The 18,179-nt window shown below is 36.5% G+C and overlaps 2 protein-coding genes across 2 annotated transcripts; one reads left to right on the forward strand and one right to left on the reverse strand.

Annotated features, from left to right (window-relative positions):
• The first annotated feature begins 8,149 nt into the window (after positions 1–8,149).
• LOC129514815 (olfactory receptor 4P4-like) lies at positions 8,150–9,085 on the forward strand. The gene has a single exon (XM_055333517.1). The coding sequence runs from the start codon at positions 8,150–8,152 to the stop codon at positions 9,083–9,085; it is 936 nt and encodes a 311-aa protein (XP_055189492.1).
• Positions 9,086–12,555: 3,470 nt separating this feature from the next.
• On the reverse strand, positions 12,556–16,242 carry LOC129514821 (follistatin-related protein 1). The gene has a single exon (XM_055333524.1). It carries the CDS (start codon positions 16,135–16,137, stop codon positions 15,217–15,219), a length of 921 nt encoding a protein of 306 aa, XP_055189499.1. The 5' UTR covers positions 16,138–16,242; the 3' UTR covers positions 12,556–15,216.
• Positions 16,243–18,179: the final 1,937 nt, after the last annotated feature.

Genomic DNA, 18,179 nt, shown 5'->3' on the forward strand with positions numbered 1-18,179 from the left:
AGAATCATAGAAAACACTATTCCCAGTCAATAATAATTTAAATCATAGTAAGAGTAGAAAACAGAAAAAAAATGGAATTGCATAATGAAAGCACTAAAAGAAAAATGTTACCCTTGACTTATGCATTTTTTTCAAGAAAAGTAAAATGAAGATTTTTCAGTACCATAAAACAACAGTGAAAAATAATCAAGAGTTGACTACAAACCTAGGCTTACTAAAAGAAGTTGTGAAGAATGTTTTCATTAAAAAGGAAGGAAGTCTGAGAAGGAAGATAGATTCGAGGAGGAATGGAAAATGAGGGAAGTTATAGACTTATTTGGAAAACTAGAAATTGTATTAAAAATGGCAATCTTGTCTAATATGTAAGAAAGCATAGAAGAGACCAAAGATCCTGCCCCACAAATCATGTGAGTTGGGAGAAAACTATCAGAAAGAAAGGGTTGTAAGTACCATGTATGGTTCAGCAAGAGGGTAAATGCTGTCAGATTCAGACACTTGTGAACATCAATGTACAGACAATGATATCTTATGGCTAAAGTAATAGGAAAGAGATAAACAGGTAGAAAGGTGGGTAGGGAGCTCCATAAACACCCAGATAACAAAAATGCAGAGAGGGAAGAAAAGGAGCCCAATCCAATTAAAAAGCAAGAAAAGAGGGAGAAAATAGAAAAATTGGGAAAATAGAAAAAAAAGAAGAAAATGGAAAGTCATAGAAAGAAGTTCAAAATTTTAGTAAAACAAAATCAATGCAATGAACTAAACTCTCCAGTAGGAAAACAAAGATTATCATAATGAATTTAAATATAGTATGGTGATTTACAAGAGATTATTGGGCATGAATATTGAAACTAAACTGAAAAGATGAAAAGGATACAGCAGGCAAATGCTTAGCACTTGACCCTCCTGACCCTCCAGAGGCAGACACATGCACCTTGGGCCTTGAACCTCCCAGTTCACAAGGCCCAACTATATCTGAGCACTCCTCACTTAAAATCTGCCAGGCTACATCCAAGAAAGTATGTTTGCTAGGCTCTTCTGTAAGAGGCTAACACACACCCCAAGCCTCACGCAGTCCAGCATTTAGCTGATTCTCTGCACTCAACCTATGCATAGCTTCCCGCCAGCCTGCACCGCCCTGCTTTCCGGGGTACTTACCACCTGCTGGGTGGTATTGGTACTTCCCAATGGCCATTCTTACCATGCCTATAACCTCACCTTTTCCACTGACATCTGAATCCCAACTTTGAGGAGGGTTCTCTTCTTCCAAGTTCATTCTTTGGGTATTCTTCCTCAGTCCTAAATTACTTTTAATCCCTTATTGAAGTATAATTGACATACAATAAACTGCACATATTTAAAATGTACAATCTGATTAAGTTGTGACAGTGAATCCATCACCACAATCAAGATAATGAGAGTATTCATCTCTCTGAAAAGTTTTCCCTGGCAAATAGTGATTTGCTTTGTGTCTTTATAGATTAGATTAGTTTGTAGTCTCCAGATTTTATATACAGTAAAATCACACATTATATATTGTATGTTCTAATTATTTTGAGACTAATCCATATTGTTGCACACATCAATTGTACATTCCCTTTTTAAAAGATTTTATTTATTTTTTATTTATTTTTAATATTTATTTATTTATTCATGAGAGACACAGAGAGAGAGAGGCAGAGACACAGGCAGAGGGAGAAGCCGGCTCCTCCCAGGGAGCCCACTTGATCCTGGATCCTGGGATCACGCCTTGAGCTGAAGGCTGACACTCAACCGCTGAGGCACCCAGGTATCCTGTGCATTCCCTTTTTATTGTTAAGTGGTATTCCACTCTTCAAATTCTACACTTCTGCTCTTCAGCATTTAGGTTGTTTCCACTTTTTGGCTATTACAAATAAAGCTGTTGTAGGCATTCATGCACAAGTTTATGTGTGAACCATATGCTTTCAGTTCTGTTAGGTAAATCCTTAGGTGTGGAATGGTTAGTCATATCTAGATGTAAGTTTCACATTTTAAGAAACCACCAAACCATCTTTTCAAAGTTACATACCCATGGGAAGTTTATGAGTTTTCCAATTTTTCTTCCACTCTTTGCATACCATTTTTCTTAATTTCAGCATTCTACAAGATGTGAACTGGTGTTTCATTGCACCTTTAATTTGCATTTCATAAATAACTAAGGACATTGAGCAGATTTTCATGCACTTACTTGACACGGTGACAATGGTGTGATGTCTTTTGGTGAAATGTCTTTTTAAAGTCTTTTGCCCATCTTAAAGATTTTCATCTAAGTTGTTGAATTTTTAGACATAGATTTGTTTATAGTATTCTCTGATTAGCCTTTTCAATATTTGCAAAATTGTAGTGATGTCAATCCTCTCATTCTTGAAACTGATAATTTGTGTCTTCTTTCCTTTGCTCCTGATCAATCTGCCAGAAGTTTATCAACTTTATTGAATTTCTCAAATAGATTTTTTGCTTTCAACTTTCCCTATTGCTTTTCTGTCTTGTTTTTCATGGATTTTAACTTTGATTTTTATTATTTCCTTCTTCTGACTCTGACTTAACTTGCTCTTCTTTTTCTAATTTTAAGCTGGACACTGAGGACTTTAAGTTGAAACCTTTCTTCTTTTCCAGTATAGATGTTTAGTGCAATTAATTTCCTTCCAAGTCCTGCATTTAGCAGGATCCCATAAACTCTGATATGTTTTGTTTTCGTTTTCACTCAAATAAAGCTATTTTAATTTCCCTTTTTATTTCTTCTTGACCCATGAGGTTACTTAGAAGTACATTATATAATTTTCAGATGTCTGGAGATTTCCTAGATTTCTTTCTAATATTTCTAATTTGACTCTTCTACAAAGAATATACTTTGAAAGACTAGAGTCCTTTTATTGAGACTTACTTGATGGCGCAGAAAATTATGTATCGTTATAAATATTCTGAGCATACCTGACAAGAATATGTATCCTGCTAGAATCAGATGAAGTATTTCAGAGATAATGATGTCAAGCCAGTCGATAGTTTTACTCAAGTTTACTATATCTTTGTTGATATTTTTGTCTACTTGTTCCATTAATTATTGACAAATGTGTTCTGAAATATTCAACTATATTGTGCATTTGCCTACTTTTCCTTAAGATTCTGTAAATTCTGTTTTATGAATTTTAGAGCCCTGTTATTAGGGTCATAAACATTTAGGGAGTTATGTCTTCTTGATTAGTTGACCCCTTTATCATATAACATGATTTTTTTTTTACCTATGGTGATATTTTTTACTCTTAAATGGTCTTTGATAATTGAAAAGCCTTTCCATCTTTCATTGGTGTTAGCATTATTTATCTTTTCCATCCTTTTGCCTCTAATCTATTATTTGTATCTTCATATATAAAGTATATCATTTTCTGTTTCCAGAGTATAGTTTGTGAGATTTGTTTATTTGTTTGTTTTTGTTTTTGTTTTGCTTTGTTTTGTTTGGCCTTTTAATTTTATTGCTTGGATCATTTCCATGTAATGTTATTATTGATAAGGTTTAGTGTAAGTCTATCATCTTGTAATACCATCTATTAGTTCTATTTGTAATCTTTTTGTCTTCTTGTGAATCAATTGAGCATTCTTTTAAAAAAAATATTTTATTTATTTGAGAGAGAGAGAGAGAGCAAGAGAGCAGCAGAGGGAGAGTAGGAAGCAGGCTCTCCACTGAGCAGGGAGCCTGATATGATGTGAGGCTCAATCCCAGGACTCCAGGATAATAACCCAAGATAAAGGCAAATGCTTAACTGACTGAGCCACCCAGGTGCCCCTCAAATGAACATTCTTATGATACCACTTTATGTATAGTATAATAGCTTTACAATAATATTCTTCCATTTATCTCCTTCTAATCTTTATGGAATGTTGTTATACATTTCACTTCTACAAAAGTCTTGAAAACTTGTTATTACAACAAAATTATTGTTGCTATTATTATTATTTTTTTAATAACAATAACTATTGTTATTATTTTGGAAATCAGCACTGTTATCTTGAGCAAGCTATTTAATCTCTGGAAGATTCCTTTTTCTTTCTTTCTTTTTTTGCTTTAGGAAATAGGGGCAATAATTGGCACAAAAATGATGTTTTTAAAGAATTAAACCAGGTAATGCACTTGAAATACTGTTTTTTTCACTTGAAATACTTAATACAGTGACTGACATATGATAATTTAAAAATTCGTATAAATATTTTGATTAGTCTGCTAAGTGAATTGCTCTGATCTAGATGGGATGCTAAAAAACATTGATATTTCTGAAGTCACATGAGTATGTATGTATATAGATTTTCTGTTCAAGAGCATCTCCTGGACACCTGAATTTCAGTGCATGTGATTCTGAGTCTATATACCTTGCAGCACTGCAACCACACAAAGGTAAGTGTCTGGTAGTAATTAGAATAGAGCTGTATATATTTTGTTGGTTCCTAACTTCATTATCTGCTCCAATATTTTTCAACAAATCTAAGAGTCCTTTTCCAACCTGCCAGTAGGAGTGAGAAATTTGTTTTAATTTTTAATTTATTTTGCTATTTTTTTTCTTTTTCACAATCTAACCCTTCATTGCATCAAGGACAGTTAATTATTATTGGGTGTGGCTTCTGGTCCAGGAGAATAGTGGGGTGACAGGTCAATGACTTGTTAACTAGCTGTTATGCATCTTACATTTCTTTGGTTAATGATTTTTGTTGGGACTCTGAATATCCCTCTCTCTGATTTCCTTGCACCTTATCCTCTCTAGAGATAGAGATTTCCTCCCAAACAAACCATTGTTCCCTTAGGGTTACCAAGTTTCCCTCCTGCTTTTCAGAGGAAGAAATTCTCTGGCAAAATTTCTTTAGGTACTCTGGATCTGAATAACAATAGTGGCCTCTAGAGGCAGAGTGCCCAGAGCTTGGCTAATGCAAAAGTGGAAAATAAATTTAAAGCCTGTTAATTCCTAGGAGGCTAAGGAATATAAACTTGGACAACTGATTAGTGTTTCTTGCTGAAGATATTTTGAGAAATACTTCTGGGAAAAACAATTTAACTTTTGAATTAAAAAATTCTTACTATCTCCTCTCATTTTATGTTTGGTTCCTGGAGAGAGAGTTTCCTGCAGGCATAGACCTGAAAGACCTGACTTCTAGGGCATATACATGCAGGATACTTTAGCAGATAACTCAAAATGCTCTTGTTTACTTCTGAATATGAGGAGGTGTCAGGGAATTATATCGGCATTTAAAATCCTAGATCACTTTCTTGTGAGGTGAGCACATATTTCTCTGTGAATCGGAATAGTTTTCGGTGGTATTTATATCTTCACCAGCTTTGGGAAACAGTAGGACTTCCATTCCTGGAAACTCAAGGAATACTAATAAGATATTTTTAAAGAATTTACTGAGATTTGTTTGAATCACTGCTTTCTAGTCTCACATTTTCAGATGTAAATACCAGTAAAAGGTTAGCTAGCTGCATAAGTAAAGGGGGCATATGTATGACCAAAACATTTTCCTGGGTACCTGAAAACTAACTTGAAGACCATCCACACTTGATGTTCAGGTAATTGTCCTTATAATCCTTGTTTTAGGCTCACTAGATCTATTTGACATTCCATTATTTTAAGGATTATACATTCTGATGTGGTATATCAAAATTTAGTAAGAGCAAAAAATGTGCAATACTTGGTTTTGTTGTGTATTACAAAGAGAATTTTTGTTTCTGAAAAACACACATAAAATCATAAAATTTTTAGTTTGCCAGTGACCTTCCAGCCTCCATTCTTTGAACAAATCCTCATCTTTCAAATCAGCTTTTCTAGATTCATCAGAATCAGGTAAAGTAAGTTTGTAGTAAGGCAGATGCTGATTATATCAATTGAAATGTATATATTTAGTGTTTACAGACCCTAGTTGACCTATGGAAGAATGCAGCATAACTCATTAGGGGGGACCATGACTCTTAAGCAATACTTTTTTTTTTTCACTTGAAATACTTAATAAGGTGATTGACACACAGTAATTTAAAAATTGACCTTTTATTTAATTTTGGTAACATGAAAAAATATTACTTATTTAAAATTAAGTGTTTAGAAACTCCTCCAGGTAACCAACGATTTCACCAGATCAGTTTTATTTTGCCACCAAAACATTATCTATTTGAAGTTTGTTCCAGTTGTCTTCCTAAGATCTCGGCTGCGGTTTTACTTTTATTTCAAGAAATTTGATTCAGAAGGTATATCTCTGGAGGACAATTTACTTTCAAATCCTTTCATTCAAAGACAGAGGAACATAAGGAAAATATATATGATTGTTACATATACTAAATTTTCCCTGGCAAGTTTGTTTCATAAACTCATCCTTAGGTGATGTTTCTAGATCACAGTTATAGAGGTTGAAGCTCAAGATTAGGAAGGTTCAATGTCTTGTACCAGTAAGAACTACTTGTATGAATGGAGAAATCCAAAATAGTCTTGTTTATTTTTGTTAAAATTTCATTATAAGTGGTAACAGAATGTAAAATATATAAATCTTTGGGATTAAGGTGTGGCAATTAAAAAAATAAGGTGTGGCAATTATTTAACTTCACGCTTGATGATGAGCTCCTCTGATCTGCTTAGATTTGGATGTCAGCTTCTAAATTAACCATAAATATCAAGATTTGAACCAAAAAGTAGCCACATTTTAGTTCAGATTATTTCACTTGATATTAAACATCTGAATACTGAAAGCCTTTAGGCTTTAAGGAATGTAATATATTTTCATAAATTAGTTATTATTTGCAGCTACAATTGTATATATATAAACTAGAAGAAAAACATTAAATTTGGGCAGCCTGGGTAGCTCAGCGCTTTAGCGCCGCCTTCAGCCCAGGGCGTGATCCTGGAGACTCAGGATCTAGTCCCATGTCAGGCTCCCTGCATGGAGGCTGCTTCTCCCTTTACCTGTGTCTCTGTCTCTTTTTCTCTCTCTCTTTCTGTGTCTCTCATGAATAAATAAATAAAATCTTAAAAAAAACACATTAAACTTTATGAAGGAGTTATAATTTGTACACAATTTTGAGGATAAGACCTGATATCTTCATGGTAAAAAAGGAGACTAGAATGTCTTCCATTTCTATTAGTGTTTTTTCTTTTTAAATTTACATTATTGTTTAATGGTTATGGAGTTTATCTTAAAACATTCTTTTACACTAAAACTTAAATAAAAGTTAAACATCTTTTCAAATTATTTTTCAAAATGTCACTGACAAAAAAAATCTACTTTTTGCTGTAATTTCAGCTCTTTTTGTCTTATAGCAAGATTGGCTTTTCAAGCTTAATATATAGTACCCATGTCACACCTACCTTTGTATTTCAAAGAATATTACTTGCAATCCTAATCACCCAACTCACAATGTAGACAAATGTGTCTTTGCTTTTTTTTTTTTTTAATGCAACTACATTCCTTGACTTATATCTAAAGTCAACTTATGCAGATGTTCTATATCATACTGGGGAAATGGAGCATTACCTAGAATGAAAAACTTATTATGAATAAAGAACACAATGGAAATTATGAGTAAAATAAATTTCCTGCATTAAATTAATTCCACTAATATCTAAATGTTATAAATAACAGTAGAAGGCCTTCTTTTTAGAAAATGTAATTTTAAATAATTATACTTTCAAAATTTAATCAGTTCATTTTTAGTATTACCAGTATAACAGAATATTTGAAAAAAATTAAAATCATAATAAAATCAGGGGTGCCTCAATGACTCAATTGGCTAAGCTTCTGCTTTCAACTCAGGTGTTGTTCTCAGGATCCTGGGATGAAGCCCCACTTCAGGCTCCCTGCTCTGCTGAGGAGTCTGCATTTCCCTCCCACTCTGCCTCTCCTCACCATTTGTGCTCTCTCTTGCTCTCACTTTCAAAAATAAATAAATAAATAAATAAAATCTTTAGAAAAAAAATCATAGCAAAATCAATTATGATTCTCAGGGGGAAAATATAATAATATTGATTTATGAGTTAGCTTCTATGATTGTTGAATCAACTTTATGCTTTGTTAGTAATTTTTATATGATTGTAATATTGTCAGTGTTTTCATCCAAATTGTTTTCTTTTCAGATACTCAATTATTTGTGCATAGCACACAACTTATGGAAAGTCAGAGGAACATCTCAGAATTCATTCTTTTGGGCCTTTCCTGTAACCAGAACATACAAATATTTTGTTTCATTTTCTTCTTATTTTGTTATGTTTCCATCTTGGTGGGAAATCTTCTAATTCTTGTCTCCATTCTATGCAGTGGCCTTTTTTACCAACCAATGTACTATTTTCTCAACCACTTATCCTTTATGGACATTTGCTACACCTCCTGTGTGATACCCAAACTGATTGGTGACCTACTACTGGTTAGAAAAACCATCTCTTATGATAACTGTATGTTACAGGTCTTTTCCTTGCACTTCTTGGGAATGATTGAAATCTTCATCCTTACAGTCATGGCCTTTGATCGCTATGCTGCCATCTGCAAACCTCTCCACTACATGATTATTATGAACAGGACAAGATGCAATCTCCTAGTCTTGGCTGCTTGGGTTGGTGGGGCTGTCCATTCTTTTTCTCAGTTTTCTATGATAATCTGTTTGCCCTTCTGTGGCCCCAATGAAATCAATCACTACTATTGTGATATCTTCCCTTTGCTGAAAGTTGCCTGTACTGATACCTATGTCACTGGTGTCCTTGTGGTTGCCAATTCAGGAATGGTTGCTTTAGTAACCTTTGTTCTCTTGTTTGGGTCTCATGTTGTTATACTATTCACTTTAAGAAATTACTCAGCTGAGGGAAGACGCAAAGCTCTCTCTACCTGTGAGTCTCATATCACAGTGGTCATCTTATTTTTTGGGCCTTCAATCTTTGCCTACCTCAGACCTCCTACCACTTTCCCCGAGGACAAAATATTTGCACTATTTTATACCATCATTGCTCCTATGTTCAATCCCTTAATCTATACTCTGAGAAATACAGAGATGAAAAAAGCCATGAGAAGGGTTTGGTATCAAAGGATATTTTCAGAAGACAAGCACAATTGATTTGTCCTACTCAATATGCTAATAAAAACTTTATGCAAGAGCAAAATTGGACTTGGAATCAGAGAGGTCTCTATTAGCTTTCAGATCATTGAAATCAAATCACTTTATGAATGACAGAGGTGATGAACTGAGGAATTATGAGTAAAGTGACTATTTTACTAGTGGAACTGAGATTGGGTAAGGGCATATGTATATTTAATATATGGCTAAAGGAATGGTGGTTATGTCATATACAGTAGGCAGTTTTGAAGCTGTGAGGCTGATTGTGAATTTTAACATTCATTTGCATGTGAAATTTAAACATAAAGATTTGATAACATTTTGGCATTCTGTAGAAATGAAGAAGATTAAAATGGTTTTCAGAAGTTAAAAAAGAATTTTTTTTGTTATTGAACTTTATTTCCTGCAGAATGTTTATCTAAATCTTATGTGAAATAAATTATGTGATGAAAAAAATCCACACAGATAATTTAGTTCTAAACCAAAGAAAAAGGGATGGTTATAATTGTCCTCTGGGACTGCAGCACCCACTCCTACCCCATCTCCTTGAATTATCATAGGCAGGGACAATGGAACAAGTGGCTATCTACATTTCTGTAATAGTGTTTATTACATCACAGATATTCAGAATGTGAAAAGAAAAGATGAGAAAATTAATAGATCATATCCCTTTCCAGTACAGCTCACTTAGTTGAGGGAACTCAAGGCTACATTTGGGAGAAACTGCACATATCAACTTGCCTTGATATGTAGACATGATAAATGAATTCCATTTCCATCCTAATGGACAAGGAATAAGGCCAATTGAACTCTTAAAAAATAAATTTTCCTTTAGCATAATTCTTGTATTCATTTTTTCCTCTTAAGATGAGGTATAGTCTGCTTGAGGACTCTCTTTCCCTCTCCCTCTGCCTCTCCCACTGGTGCTTTCTCCCTAAAATAAATAAAATTTTAAAAAACAATGAAGGGGAAGGGGGAAGGAAAGGGAGAGAAAATATAAGAAATGGAAATTGTAGCAAGTTTATGTGAAGAAGAATTATATAAATTACAATTTAGGCAAATTATTAATAAAAAAATTAATGTTGTCCTGGCTTACACCACATCACTAATATCAAGTAGTAAGAGAGTATAGCAATGTCTAAGGTTTTGAGAGAAAAAAAATAAGAATGATAAGTTTTACTCTTAGTCTTATTGTCTTTAATTTATACAAAAAATAAAAAGACACCTTCATATCAGCCTAATATTTACTACCCACATGTGCTCAAATATTTTACTTTACTGAAAAATTTCATACCACCATAAGTGATGAATTGGTATAAAAAACTTAAGGGAAAGTCAGAATACAAATAATTGGTATATTTTGTCTTCATCCTCAAGAGCCACCTTTAGTATCATTTAAGGAAAAGAATGAGCATCAAATCAGGAGTCCTTACACTTTTATTTGCATGGCAGTCTACCATTTTTTAATGACATGAGTCTGGTCAAATCAACAAACATCTATGCATCTTACACTCTTCATTTACAATATAAAACTGATAAGTAAAGTTATTAATGTCACTTAATTATAAAATGATAAATTGAAATGCATTTGAGATATTGATTATGGCTAAGATACATGGAGTAGTTATTGCTTAAGACATCAGTCACCTATAACAGAAGTCATATAACTATTTCCATATTTTTTCTAAATGCCTCTGTATTCATGATGTTTTTTTGTCTTGACCATCTTCTTGAAGAAAGTAACCCACAGAGAAGATAGCATGTTTTTAGAGAAACATAATTTTTTAAAAGATGTATTTATTTATTTATTCATGAGAGAGACACGGAGTGAGAGGCAGAACATAGGCAGAGGGAGAAGCAGGCTCCCCGCAGAGGGCCCAATGAGGGGCTCAATCCCAAATCCCGGGATCATGACCTGAGCAGAAGGCAGGCGCCCAACTGCTGAGCCACCCAGGTGTCCCGAGAAACACAATTTTTAACAAATTCTCCCAAAATATTACAATTGATGCTTAACTATACAATATAGGAATGCAAATGCATATTTAATTAACCTTTGGAGTTGCCCAGATTCAATCCAAACTTAACCTATACAATTGTGAATAAAGCCAGCTAGACTTTTTTCTAATATATCACAGCAGTATTTATGAGGAGCATAGTCATCTTTCAACAACTTTCCTCCTGCTGTGCTTTATGAGTTAATATTCATTTTTAAGTCATAACCTATTTATGTTACATTGACCTCTCAAATGCTACTCTAACTATTAAGACCTTTGTATTGAAATCAATTCCAAAGATGCCTTTAATTCCCATTTTGACCAATATTATGAGCAAGAAAAAAGGTGTTATTGATTAATTGTATTTCTCATCAATGTCAATATGCAGAATTTTTATGAAATGTTTGTATTGTATCACCAAAGACCCTGAAATTTTCCACTAAGGTATTTTCCATTAAGAATTTAATGCACACACAAAAAATACTATAATAATAAAATTAAGGAATAAGAAATTCATGATAAGAAGTCATAAAACACATATGATGTCCAAAAATGTAAAAAAAAAAAAAAAAAGCAAAGGCCAAAAATCATATTAAAATACTCCATGTACATTGAATGTAATTATTGCTGGAAGCAGAAGGAAATTGGTTTTATCTTGTCTTTATGCCTATTTCAACAGTTAGTGATACTATGATGACTGAAAAAGTGGTTTGAAAAAATGTGTATGTATATATAAATGATATATACTAATATATATACTGTCTAGCTATAGGGATACTATGTTTGATAAACTTTTTAAAATTGACATTTTCTAAAAAGCCAGTAAAGGAAGATGATTTGGATGTTTTCACTTTGGAGGATGATGAGTTCATAGGAGCAAATGGTCTTCGGTGGTGAGGAACTTAAACTAGAAAGATTCAAAGGTAGGGGCTGTAGAGCAGAGCCTGGAGATGACCACATGTTTGGGAAATCAGAAGCTCAGAGGGGATCCCATGGACGTCCTGAGCTGAAAATAGGAATAACTGTGAAAACAGGACCTAGACTAGAAAAGGCATCTTTAAGCAAAATGTCAGAATGTCTTGAATAGGGTTTTAGTGGAGTGACCTAGGTCAAAGGGTAGAAACTTTCAGATATGAAAAGAATCCTGTTCTGAGGATGCAACCACAATATGGAGACTACAGCTAATAATACGATTTTGTATCCTTCAAAGCTGCTGAGGGTAGATCATAAGCCTTCTACACCCCACACACAAATAGTGGTTAATTATGTGAGGTGATGGTAATAATGTATTATTAATAATTCCACAATGTATATGTATATAAAATCATCATATTGTACACTTTAAATATATATATATTTGTGAATGATTCCTCAATAAAGTTAAAAAAAAAAAAGAACAGATTTCCTTAGGAGGGTGGGGAAAAGACCAAACGAAATGAAATACCTAGACTTGCTTTCTTTTTTTTTTTTTTTGACTATTTTAATTTCTTTATTTATCAATAGTATCCAAAAAAGGGGGAGGGGGGAGAAAGAAAAGAATCAGGAGTTACAAAAACAAGTTAAATGCAATATGGAAGCCTACTAATACAAATACATTTCACAAACACATAGGCAACAGAAACATGTTCAAATTGCTTCTTGAAATTTGATTCTTTAAAGACAAGTGTAAAGGAAAGACATTCAGATTTGTCCACATGGGCTTACTAGCAGGTGGAGGAGCCCTGCTTTCCAAAACCAGTGATGGGAGTCCAGAGTCATGGCATGTGAGGTTTCCATGAACACTGAATCCTAACAGGCGCTATAATATGTTAGTAAAATCATATACACACTGAGAAAGCCCAAGGAAGCTTGCAGTCTAAGCCCTGTGCTTGTAGAGAGCTGGAGGAACTGAACCTGATTTAATCCTATTTGCTCCATGCAAAGCTCTATGCAAGACTCCCCAAATTAGGCTATTTAGCAGCTTTCCATGAATGGTCATCAGATTGTGTTTCTGTGGTGCAGACAATAGCGTCCCTGCTTACAGGAGAATGCAGATCGCTCTAGGGAAATCCATATTGCAGGGTAGGGTGGTCTTAGATGGCAACCACTGTCCTAAATGTAACTGGTGAGGAAACACTTCTTGCTTTAAACAAACTGGTATTCCCACCCTCTCTCTCTCAGGGTCCAAGGGCCGGCAAAACTCAGTCAAGGTGTGCTGCTGGGAGTTCTCCAAGGCAACCGGAGAGGGAGGTACATTTCAGAATGCACAAGTGGGGCTTGAAGAGAGCTTTTAAATGGAATGTATACAAAAGCTCAGAATTCTAAACAAAATGGAATATTCACCTTTCGAAGGAGAACAAGGAAACTTGTTTAGAAGGAATTCCACATTGAGCACAACTTTCTCAGAGTTACCTATGCAGTGCAATCTATGTAATTTCCCCCTCATGGTCTGTAATCTGCCTCCTGAAAATGAGATCTTGTGTCCAGTTTTTAATCTTAGTTGTTCCAAATGCATCTTAAACATGGTAAATAGTGGGGTTAATACTCAGAGTCCAAAAGACAGGAATGATGGACTTCTCCCCAGTCACAGTTTGAACACTCAATTTCCATTTTTCCCTCCTCTTAAAATGTGAAACCATCTTTTATCCTCATCTTGAAAGGGTAAAGCTATTTCTGTTTCCAAGAAAGTTAAAGATGGAGCACAGAAGTGAAGGCAAGGTTGGGAGTGGTTCTCTTTTCCATTCTCTTCCTGGACAGACTTTACCCGAGAGGGCTGTACATCGCAGCACAGCCCAGGCAGCCATCCAGACTGAGGTAAGATTTGGTCATCTTGGTTTTGGCCATCTGGCCCTTTTGATGTAACAGTAAGGTTTCATTTATCCTAAGAAGAAGGAAAATCATAGGAACCTGTACTCTTCTGGACCAATGATCAGAACCACAGAATTTATAATTTATCAAAGTGATAGGTTAATGCACTCCTACTTGCTCAATGAGGAAAACAGAGGCCCAGAAACAGGAAGAGACAGGGCCAAAGTCACTCTCCTAGTTAGTGGTGGATCAAAGAGCATATTAATAGGCACACATATCCGAGCTCTGCTTGGCTGCACTTGTCTCCATCCTTTGGAATACTGATTTGCATGAACTTATTAGAATAAATGGAAACAACAAATTAGCTTTTTGGACCTTAAAAGGTTTGTACGGAGACGGAGACGCTTTGTATTCCCCTGGCTTCTGTCTGAGGCACCCACTGGCAGACTGCTGATACAATGGAAGCCAGGGGGACAAAACTCTGGGCTGCATCTAATATGTTGGAAGGTGGGAGGAGTCTGGGTTATAGCGGTCCCTGCACCAGAAAGAACCCCAGACTCTCCTATCTCTGAAATGGTAGGACTACTGAAAAATAATTACAAAAGCTTAATTTCTAGTCAAGAAAATAAAATACTAAAAAAAACCAACAATAATATAATGATAATAATTGAAGAATGAAGTCAACTTGCCAAAAAACAATTTTACAGAAAAATAGCACCTTTGGTAAAAAGTATTTCAAAAATTTGGTTAGGTCTCTAAGGGACTCAAAGTATACAAGTATCTGCATCATTTGTGTGCACCCTCCCAGAAACTCCAAGTCTAAGGGACACCAGATAACTAGAAGGATATATCTAGAAGCAATGGTTGGGGCCATGAGAAGCACAGATGCTGGAGGTCTATTATGCTGATGGCAACAGGAAGGGCTGGACGCAGAATGTGTTCCTCTCCCCTGAGCTTCCCAAACCCCACCTCTGGGGCAGCCTGCAGAGTTCTCTCTGGCATTGCTTGCACTACCCGCAGCATGTTTATAGCTGTGGCAGACTGTGGTTCAGATCTGGGTCCGCTCCTCTCCTAACCCTGATGCAGTATCCTTACTTGTCTCCAGCCCCTGAGCACCATTTACAGTTGCTCTCAAAGCACTCCTAGAAATGAAGGCTATGGCCCTTCCCCTCCTAGCTGGCCGCCCCCATTTCCTTTATTGCAAAACAAATAGACAAAATAAAAACTCATTGCTATACAAACAAATACTGGTGATTTGGCGATTGTAGCAGACACTTGCATATATTGGACTCAGCGCTGAAGTGGAAGAGAAGGTGCCAGACTCTGGACACCTTCCCAGGTGCCTCCTCTTTAGATCTCTTTGGTGCTCATTTTCTTGGTCTTTTCAGCTGTTTCCTGGTGCTTCTGGAGCTCCTGGACATATCTGGTCATCTCCTCCTCTGTCTGGGTCTGGGTCCCCTTCTGATTCTTTCCATCACAGGTCATGGCTGTGCAGACCCAGTTTCCACAGGCACAGACGCAACGGTTACAGTCCACCTCGGTCTCTGCTCCGTCTGCATATGTCTCATCCTCCAAGGCACATTTCTTCTCTGGAGGATTGAAGGTCGGGTTGAGACACTTCAGAAACTCTTGGAAGCTGAGTTTCCAGTCGGCATTTTCATCAGACAGTTCAATGAGAGCATCAACACAGAGTCCTCTAAGCAGCTTGTTATTCTCCTGGTCTGCATAGGTAGTGATGTTGATGGCAGTCTCATTCTGCTCCACAAATTTCAGTAATTCACTGGAGTCCAAGCGAGAGTCACCATTATCAACGTTCTTAAAGTACTTGTCTAGGATTTCACTGTAGTTGCTGCCTTTGGAGAACCAGCCATCTGGAATAATCTCTGCTTCCAGCCACTGGATGATGCGACGCCGGAGCTCATCGCGGTTGGACTGATAGCAAACGACTGGGCTGGCAGATGGACTCACGGATTTCTTCTCTTTGCAGTGTCCATCATAATCGACCTGGATTTTGGATCCAGTGAGGCAGGCGTCTCGATGCAGCTCACAGTGGTTGAGGTAGGTCTTGCCGTTGCTGCCGCACACAGGCCTCTTGTGAGGTTTGCATTGCTCAATGCAGAGGCAGGTGGGCTCTCCCTTCTCCGTGACTGCACATTCCCGGCCGGCTCCACAAAACACATTGGCACAGATCTTGGATTTGCTCCTTAGTTCTTCCTCGGCGTGGACCCAGGCGACCGCCACCAGCGCCAGCGCGAGCCAACGTGTCCACATCGTGGTCCCGTCCCGGGGTCTCCGGAGGGCGCGGGCCAGGGCGGCTGCGGCGAGCTCGGGGGGAAGCTGGCAGCTCCGCGGCGCGGCAGCCTCCGAGGAAAGCCGACCTGCCCCTAGACTTGCTTTTAAGTTAATTCTTTGAAGGCAAATCCAATATCACATTCTACCCTGGGCAGCTACAGTGCCTTGGATATGTCTTGCCATGTATTTTCCCCATATTTAATTAATGATACAGAACACACAAAGAAGGGCAGCCTGGGTGGGTCAGCAGTTTAGTGTCACTTTCAGTCCAGGGCAAGATGCTGGAGACCTGGGATCGAGTCCCAAGTCAGGCTCCCTGTGTGGAGCCTGCTTCTCCCTCTGCCTGTGTCTCTGCCTCTCTCTCTCTCTCTCTCCTCTATGAATAAATAAATAAAATCTAAAAAAGAAAAAAAAAAGAAATGTGTGTGTGTGAATGTGTGTGTGTGAGGGAGAGAGAGAGAGAGAGAGAGAGAGAGAGAGAGAGAGAGATGGGGGCCAGGGTTGGGGGAGTGAACTGAGAAGGAAATATCACTCTAATCTCCATATGAATAAAAAATTAGAATACCGCTATCATCTCTAGAGTCAACCACCCTGTCCTCACTCCTCCCCTTCCCCAGAACTAGCTATTCTTTTAACATTTACCTGCAATCTCCTCCTTGCCTAGTGATCTTAGTTAAGCCAAGCACTTATCTTAGCTGTTACAGAGTTTTCTCCTGAGTAAAATAAGAACACAATGGGTTCTTGTGGAGATTAAGCAGGAGTACTTAGTGTATGACACACAACAAACTCTCAGTATGCATTTGCATGATTTATTCTGCTCACACAACAAGCGCATTGGAAGTCAGCTCAAACTTTACATGCAGGTATAAGAATTTTGGGAAAAATTAAAATTTTTCAAATGCAAATTTTGTTCAAACACAAGTTTTCTTTTTCAAATTACTTTTTAAAAATCTTCTAAACCAGGGATGCCTGGGTGGTCTAGCCAGCTAACCATCCAACTCTAGATTACAACTCAGCTCCTGATCTCAGGTTCATGGGATGGAACCCTTCATCAGGCTCTACACTCAGTGGGGAGTCTGCTTGAGGATTCTCTCCTTCTCCCTCTGCTCTTCCTCCTGCTCATGCTCTCTCTTCTCTCTCTAAAAATAAATAAATTTTTTTCTAAACTAAATGTAATATGAAATAATACTATGATTTATTCATTTATAATTTTTCTAGAAATTATAACTGAAAAATTAAAAAAAGAGAAAATAATTCTCTTAGAAAATACAATAAAGACACTTTTTGAGGCAAGATGAAGACCTTTGGCCACCAAAAGGGCCAGGGTTGTCCTACACTCCTGTCAGTTTATAGCGATTACAGAAAGGATAAGGCCCTTAAAGAAAAAAGTTCCTCAAATTTGTTTTCACTACAAGATTCCTTAAGTGCAGGGGAATTCAGTCATTGGGGCCCAGAGGAATTTCTGATGATAAATTCCTAAATCACACGCAATGTTAATTGTGGCTTGCACGCTGTTTATAATCCAGATCCTATTTTAGGGGCACTTGGTCTAATAACTTAGATCTAAAGGAAATCTGCCTGGTGAACTTATATTTGGAAAAGTAAATCCAAACTACTTGGAAAGAACAGTCCATGCTATAGAATAAAAGAAATGTAGTTTTAGAATGTATTTTCTATTAAGAATTAATTAACCCCATGAGCTTGGACATCTCTAGAAATAATTTTAATGATGAAAATACAGATTGTGATTTGATCTCTTTGGATATAAAAATTATTCCACTTCACTTCAAACTGTCACCCTAAAGGTATGACTTCTCATTGTTTGTGTGAATATTGGTTAAGTGGTGTCAGTTGTCTCTAAAATAATACAAGCTTTTTTTTCTGCGATTGGCTGAGTTATGCTCAGTGAAATGTGAATTCAAGAAGCTGAAATGAAATGCTCTGAACAGTAGGTGAGTGACCAGAATTTCAGTGAAGAGAGAGAGGACACTGGAAGGAAGAAGCAGGAATGAATCCACAAC

This window comes from Nyctereutes procyonoides, unplaced genomic scaffold (genome assembly GCF_905146905.1).
Source record: "Nyctereutes procyonoides isolate TBG_1078 unplaced genomic scaffold, NYPRO_anot_genome, whole genome shotgun sequence".
NCBI classification, from domain to species: Eukaryota; Metazoa; Chordata; class Mammalia; order Carnivora; family Canidae; genus Nyctereutes; species Nyctereutes procyonoides.

Coding starts and splice junctions, on each gene's coding strand:
- LOC129514815 (XM_055333517.1), top strand. CDS start 8,150: ATGGAAAGTCAGAGGAACATCTCAGAATTCATTCTTTTGGGCCTTTCC.
- LOC129514821 (XM_055333524.1), bottom strand. CDS start 16,137: ATGTGGACACGTTGGCTCGCGCTGGCGCTGGTGGCGGTCGCCTGGGTC.